Source organism: Arachis ipaensis, chromosome B09 (assembly GCF_000816755.2).
Source record: "Arachis ipaensis cultivar K30076 chromosome B09, Araip1.1, whole genome shotgun sequence".
Lineage (NCBI taxonomy): Eukaryota > Viridiplantae > Streptophyta > Magnoliopsida > Fabales > Fabaceae > Arachis > Arachis ipaensis.
In genome coordinates, this window is record NC_029793.2 from 1,262,346 (window position 1) to 1,269,796 (window position 7,451).

The 7,451-nt window shown below is 35.7% G+C and overlaps 3 protein-coding genes and 1 non-coding gene across 5 annotated transcripts in view; 2 read left to right on the forward strand and 2 right to left on the reverse strand.

Moving 5' to 3' along the window:
- On the forward strand, nt 414-2,165 carry LOC110266231. The gene has a single exon (XM_021110463.1). It carries the CDS (start codon nt 414-416, stop codon nt 2,163-2,165), a length of 1,752 nt encoding a protein of 583 aa, XP_020966122.1.
- Nucleotides 3,683-5,967, reverse strand: LOC107618344 (F-box/LRR-repeat protein 3-like). Of its 2 annotated transcripts, XM_016320378.2 has the most exons (2): nt 5,747-5,967; nt 3,683-5,425 (listed from the first exon to the last, which is right to left on the reverse strand). In XM_016320378.2, exon 2 carries the CDS (start codon nt 5,415-5,417, stop codon nt 3,753-3,755), a length of 1,665 nt encoding a protein of 554 aa, XP_016175864.1. In that variant the 5' UTR covers nt 5,418-5,425; nt 5,747-5,967; the 3' UTR covers nt 3,683-3,752. The 2 variants fall into 2 exon arrangements, with proteins under 2 accessions (XP_016175864.1, XP_016175863.1); XM_016320377.2 differs by lacking the exon at nt 5,747-5,967 and having other exon boundaries at nt 3,683-5,664.
- On the forward strand, nt 7,062-7,145 carry TRNAL-CAA. The gene has a single exon. It is a non-coding gene; the product is annotated as a tRNA-Leu (tRNA).
- The window catches only part of LOC107616602 (cinnamoyl-CoA reductase 2-like), a 2,454-nt gene continuing 2,187 nt past the window's right edge, over nt 7,185-7,451 (reverse strand). Inside the window, exon 6 of the mRNA XM_016318555.2 lies at nt 7,185-7,450. Coding sequence (XP_016174041.1) covers nt 7,321-7,450 — 130 coding nt within the window. The 3' untranslated portion in view covers nt 7,185-7,320. The remainder of the gene's footprint in view (nt 7,451) is intronic.

Consider the following 7,451-nt stretch of genomic DNA (forward strand, 5'->3'; position numbering starts at 1 on the left):
TTCAGATATTTTTATAAACATTAAATTCGGTATATTAAAGATAAGTAAATTTTAATTTAAAATAATATTTTTAAAATAATTTTTTAAAGGTGAAAATTCAGGTACAATCGATTTTACGTCAAGTTGATATTTGAGAGTCATTAGATGATTTGACTAATTTGACTAAATTTCATCCAACAGCGCTCAAATATCAACTTTACAAAGTCGACTTTACTTGAATTTTCACCCTTTTTAAATGATCATATCTTATTATCTTTTAACGAATTTTATCTTTGAAAAAGTATAGGTAACCAATATTTATAGCTTTCGATTATTCCTGTGTTTATTTTTCTTCATAAGACGACGTCACAAGTCACAACCACCTTGATACCCCAAACTCCCATCATCGTTCTCCAAAACCTTTCCTCACAACAATGATTCCATCATCAAGATGTTGCAGACACCAAGAGCCACATTTACCAGATGAGTGTTGGGAATTAGTTTTCAAACACCTCAGCGACCCTCTCGATCACGAATCACTCTCCCTCGTCTCGCGCCACTTCCTTTCCCTCACCAACGGCATCCACACCAACCTCGACGTATCCGACCGTGTCCTCCCTCTCCTCCCCGTCCTCCTCCGCCGTTTTCCCAACCTCACGACCATCAAAATCACGCGCTGCTTCACCGGTGACATCAACGTGCTCCTCTCCCAAATCGCTTCCTTCAACCTACCCTCACTCCATTCTCTCGACCTGTCTCACCAACTCACCTTCCCCACACATGGGTTGCGACAATTCTCCCAAAAGTTTTCAGCTTTGAAGTCACTCAACTGTTCCCACACCCGTCATGATTTGGATGTAATTGCCGAATGCTTCCCAAACCTCGAAGAAATCGATGTGAGTTTCCGTAGATATAAAATTGATATTGTTTCGGATTGGGTAAAGGCCTTGACTTTAGGGTTTAAGAAGCTTAGGAAGGTGACTATTTCAGGTAACTTCACCCTTGGAGACTCTTACCTTCTTGCCCTGTGTCACACTTGTGTGTTTCTACAAGAGTTAGTTGTTATTCAAACAGGTCCTGTTTCTATGATAGGCATTGCCAATGCGATTCGTAAGAGACCCGAATTGAGGTCTTTGGCGGTTAACTGTTTGACTTATGGGTTTTTTAGTGAGGACCTTAGAAAGGGGAATGTGACTTGGGATTTCATTGATGCATTGGTGAGTTTAAAGGGTTTGAATTGTCTTGATTTATCCTATTCGAGTATATCTGACCAGGCTTTGTGTGTTCTTGCTGAAGAAAGCCTTCCATTGAAGAAACTCTCCCTGAGATGTTGTAAGGGATATGGATATGGTGGGATCTCTTATTTGTTGAAGAAGTGTAACAATTTGCAGTATTTGGATCTTCAAAGAGCGGGGTTTCTGAATGATCAGTGTGTGGTTGAGTTGTCTTTACTTCTTAGTAACTTGAAGTTTGTGAAACTTAGTGATAATGCAAAGCTTACTGATTTAAGCTTGTTAGCCATTATGCGAAACTGTCCTTTGATAACCGATATCAGGATGGAGAGTACAGGCATTGGAAAGCAGAAGCTGCAGGAAGAAGAAGATTGTTTGATTGTGAATTCTCAAGTGAAGTTTCTCTATTTGGCTAGCAATACGTGGTTGGATGATGGAACTGTCACTATGCTTGCTGCGGTTTGCCCCAACTTGGAGATGATAGATTTGAGCAAATGCGGAAGGGTTTCAAAAAGTGCTATTGATGTTTTGTGGAGCTGTCGTAAGATTCAGCGCATGGACTTAGCTCTGTTAGGACATGAGCTGTTTCAATTTCGGTTTCGGGTTTGCTTCGATGTTCCTACATTGTTTGTGTTGAATTTGTCCCAGTTGAGTATTTGCAACGAGGAGCTCTCTCTTATTTCAAAGAGTTGTTGTAAGTTAAAAGAACTTGATTTGGCAAGTTGTCACAAAATCACTACCCGAGGAGTAAAGCAGGTGGTGAAAAATTGCAAGCAACTAAGAACGATAAGTTTAGCATCTTGTGAAAAAGTATCTCCTAATGTCGTTGCTTGGATGGTATCTGCAAGGCCATCGTTGAGAAAAATAAGACCTCCGCCTCGATTTTTTCCTACCGAGTGCCAGAGGGATCTCTTCCGGCGTCATGGATGCTTTGTTGGCAAGTGGTCTGATTAATGTAACTGATTCTTGATTTGAAAGTGAACTATGAATCTAAATTGTGGGGGGAATATTTTCGTTTCCTTGAGTAACTTGTGTGAGAAATAAAATATAGTAAATATATCACAATTTACATTATTTGTAGTTTCCTAAAAGGTAGTAATTCTAGACTTGCATGTTATTGGAGAAGTTCTGCTCATACCTTTGGTTTTTCACCATTCAAGAGCTTGAGCCTTGTTAATTGCAAGAGCTTTAGATGTATATGAACAATTAGCATGATTTAATAGTAACTTTCTTTTTTTCCGCTTGTGCATTTGTTGTTATCAAATTTCTCTGTCTTCCTTTTTGAAGTCTTGTTTGAACAAAAGCTTTCAGGAAAGAAAACATGATATGAAAATGAATTAAAGAAACTCTTACGTCTCTAATGCTAAAAACTGGATGTGTTTCATTTTAAATATTTTTAGGCACATGTCCGTTCTTTTTAGTAGGGTGTTCGCGGTGCGGTTTTGTTCCGTTTTAAGGGAAAAAGTCATCCGATCCAAACGCTTAATTTATGTGTGGTGCGGTTTGAATTGGTTTGGATTTGCGGTTTTTTAAATAAAAAAAATTAAATACATATAACAAGTTTCAACATCAAATTTTAAATAATCAACAATGACATAACAAGTCTTAACAATATCTTAAAAAGCCAACGATAACATAACAATAGAAATAAAATTATAGGTTAGTTAAAATAAATAAATAAATAACATTTTGAACATAAAATATTTATTAAATAATAATAATACATGAATAATAAAAAAATATATAACAAATTGAACATGTTATATATAGCACATTGTGCGGTTTGGGTTGGATTGGATCGGTTATGAAAAGTAGATCCGAAATCCGATCCAATCCAGCGGTTTGCAAAAAATAGAATCCAATCAAATCCGAATTAGTGCGGTTTTAATTTATTTTCGGTTTGGATCGGATTGGATGAGCGGTTTAATTTGGATCGGTTTGGATTTGAACCCCCTACTTTTTAGCTTTTCAAAGTGAATCAATCAAATCCAAGTTAATTGGCATAGGTGCCAAGCCACGTCCATGAATCCTTCTTTTCTCAATGTTGAATGCTATGGAAGCCAAGGTTGATCTGAAGCTGATAGCATTAGCAATGCCTTCTTGAGTTATCTTATTTGAAGAACGAAATGTCTTCAATTGTCATACGGTTCTTACATAGAGATTCTAGTTAATTGGTTTTTGACCATTCAAGAGTTTGTGCCTTGCAAAATTGCAAGAGCTTTAGATGTATATGAAATAATCAGTGAAGATACTATAAACAAATGCATAGTAGTAGTAACAATCAGGTACTTCTTTCATTCTAAAGTATGTTATTTTGAAGATTCAATTAACTGAATAAATAACTAATTTCACATGCATATATACATAGATTGCTTGCAATAAAAATCACAAGGCAGATAGTAAAAGCACACCAATGGAAACAATGCTATATTATGCTCGTATGAACATAATTCAAACACAGATACTATACATGAGACATCTGCATAATTTTTACTCACCTTGCTCTACAATGAAGTGTTATGCACCAAGCATTATTCGTTCTCAAACACCAACATAAGAGTTTGTGATTATTCTCCTCAATGATGGCCTTATAAGTTCTAAGGCAGCAACAAAATTATCATTTACAAAATCACAGTTCTTCAAATTCAGCTCTCTCAACTCCATGCAGCTTTCTACCACTTCTTTCACCCCTTTTGTGGTAACATTGTTGCAACCTTGAATATCCAGAACTACTAGTCCACAACAACATTTTGAGATTATGGAGAGTGCTTCATCATTGATTCTTGATCCTGACAAGTTCAATACCTTCAGTTGCAAAACTTTAAAGTCCATCTTCAACAGCTTCACTCCTGTATTGGCTAAGCCTAAGTGCCTTATCTCTCGGCATTTCCGGAGAACGTTCACGACACATTCTCCCGATATGCTGCCGCAAGAGTTTAAGTCGAGAAGCTCTACATTGGGGCAAATAGAAGCCATTTTCATCAAACTTTGATCACCAAGTAAAATATTTTGACCCAGATAGAGACTTTTCACTTGAGTGTTCTGAACCGGAACAAGAGAAGAATCTGAATCTTCCCCTACTTCTCCAAGATATGTTCTGTCCATTTTAATCTCAACAAGTTTAGGACAACCTCTTGTCAGTGTGTAAAATGTTGAATTGGTAAGCTGATCACAACCACTGAGGTTTATAGAGGTTAAATTGAGAAGAAACATTGATAGCTTGCCAATACAATGATCGGTTAGGAAGTCGGTTTTTCTAAGATCCAAGCATTGTATTAATGGACAATTTGATACCACAGAATATATTCCTGAAAATGTGAAATTGCAGCAGTCTTGGAGGATGAGTTTCTTTATGGAATGACAACATTCTGCAACAGAAAAGAGCAACTCATCCGAGATAAAAGAATTCGACAAATCAATACAAGTTAAGCTTTTCAAACTCTTGAGTGAATCAATCAAATCCAAGTTAATTGGCATAGGTGCCAAGCCACGTCCATGAATTCTTCTTTTCTTAATGTTGAATGCTATGGAAGCCAAGGTTGGTCTGAAATTGATAGCATTAGCAATGCCTCCTTGAGTTATCTTAAAACAATTGAAGAAGGAAATGTCTTCAATTGTCATACAGTTCTGACACAGAGCTACCAGTGATTGATCAGTGACTAAGTAGTTTCCAGAGAAGTTAATCTTGCGAAGGCGCTCGAGCAACAAAGACAACTTTGAGATCCCAAAATCTGTTGCTTCTGAAATCAATGGGAAGCTGATGTCAAGCTCTTGAAGCAATGGGAAACAATAGGCCATGATCATCAAATGGCTATCCCAAAGAGAGCCAATGTTTGAACAAATCAACACCCTTAAGTTCTTCATCTTCGAGCCGATGTCCCGGAACAAATCAATGGGGAGTGTCCTCTGATTGGAAAGGTTAAGGGTATCAAGGTCCAAGGTGGATTGTGAAACCTGACAAAGCAGGCCTTCGAGGTTCCCATTGAAGTAACTGAGGTCTAAGACTTTGAGCCTTGAGAATCTCAAGAACAGCTTTGGAATGAGCATTGTTGTTGCATCAAATATTGTGAGGGAATCTTGAAGCTGGCTTGAAATTGTGAGGAACCTCTTGCAGACCATGGAAACCGATTCCAAGTCTCGGCCGTGGCCTAGGAATCTGAAGATTGATTCCCAGCATTCATCAGGAAAATTCACTGATGCCTTCATCTTGATCTCTGCCATAGCACAATTTTTTTAGAACTAATGCTTTGATAACAATAATGTTGAATGATGTGATAAACAAAAATGGATATATATATAATGAGAAAAGTCCATGGCAGTGTCAAAAATTTCAGGCTATGAATCTTGGATTATGGTCAGATCAGCCGGCCTTGATCATTGATTAATTGAAATTGATTGTTAGTTAGGAATGATCTAATCATAAACAAGAGAGTTATTGTTTGACATGTATTAAGGTATTTGGAAATATATAATAAAAAAAATGTACCTATTATTAAAAATGAAATCTAATAACCAATGATGCAAATAGAAGTTACCTGAGAATTTCGTTGATCAAGGGAAAGAAGCTTCAGAAGAAGAAGCGATAATGTTTGAGTTTTGACTAATGGAATTGTCGTCTAAAGGGATGAATCTCTAGAAACTCTTTTTTGCTTTGTTCTTGTTTAGATGGCATCTAATATGGTGATCTGTTATTTTCACTTTGCAGCATCTTACTTTTCACACTTTTCTTTTCTTTCAATCTGGTGTAGTCCCCAGTCCCCACAATATCGATCAATTTTCTCAATTTACAAAAATTATTATTATTATTATTATTGAATAGTATTATTTATATGTTATATTTCCCACATTTTATATTGATTTCAGTTTTTCTATATTTGTCCTTAATGTTTTTATCTTATCCCTTTTTTTCGTCTTATGATATTCAAATTATGAATAGAGAAAATCATATCAAAATTAAATCATTGTTTGTGTGGTAAGTTGTTCAAGTATATCTCGACTTTGAAAAAATTGGTTTCGTTCTTCCTTTCTGAAGGCGAGATATACTTTAATTTTCAGAAAAGATTGGAATGGAAATTTATAAAAAATATTTCAATGCTCAAGTTAGTTTAGAGAATATTTTCTTGTGAGTTGTAAGAAAAGGAAAGTGTTCGAAATTCTGATAAAATGGATTTCTTAGAGCGAATGCGTTCATTAGATTTAATAACATCATTTTGTTGTATTCGTTTTATAAAAAAATGTGACGAATTAACTAACCTTCCACTTGTTAAAAACAACAATTTATTATTGCATCTAAATATATAGATGTTTACTAATCCGACTAATATGGATATGAGACGAAAATAAAGAAAGAGCTCCTATTAACTTGTTCCAACTTAGGATAATAAGTTCATAAGCTTAGTCTTACTTCACTTTCAAGAAACGAAAAAAACTTCCATCTCCAAATTTAACTCAAATGTAGCTCGCTTCTTTTGGAGTGTAACGCCGTGGTATTTCTCGAAAAAATGATTTGATTGATGGGATTTAATATGATACGACAGAAGAAATTCTAATGTTTCTTCTTAAAGCGTGTTGATTTGACTCTATAAGTGAGATCACTACCCCCTAACATGTTGCCTGCTAGACGCAGACTTAGAAAGTATTATTTAAAAAAAAAAACTAGGAATGCTAATTTTTTTTCATGATAAATTTGTTTTTATTTCACGCATACGAAAAATAGCTTAATGCTTCAACCAAATAATGCGTTGTAGTTACTAGGTAGCATTACATACCAAATATGTGAGAAGAGTTTTATATCAATCCTCATTAAATATACCAACTAACCCAGGCCCAAAAGGGAGAGAGAACACATGTGTCAGGATGGCCGAGTGGTCTAAGGCGCCAGACTCAAGTTCTGGTCTTCGAAAGAGGGCGTGGGTTCAAATCCCACTTCTGACACTTAAAATTAGTCCATCTTAATTTTAATCATTTTTTTAATTTAAAATGTACACAATTAAAACTGAGAAAATGCACTAATTAATTAAGTTGACAAACAGATATTCATACCTATCAAATTATAGACATGCATATATTATATATACAGCAGCTAATTAACCAAGCAAATTTACTTGGATTATAAGAGACCAGCCTCCTTATAGCTCTCAACAGAATCAATGAGTGTCTCCTTTAATGGCCTGTAACTCCAACCAAGTCTCTGTAGTTTCTCGGAGCTCAACCTTATGTAATAATCCACCTCAATAAACC

What these genes read in the sequence shown, in the direction of transcription:
- LOC110266231 (XM_021110463.1), top strand. Translation starts at nt 414, where the DNA reads ATGATTCCATCATCAAGATGTTGCAGACACCAAGAGCCACATTTACCA.
- LOC107618344 (XM_016320377.2), bottom strand. Translation starts at nt 5,432, where the DNA reads ATGGCAGAGATCAAGATGAAGGCATCAGTGAATTTTCCTGATGAATGC.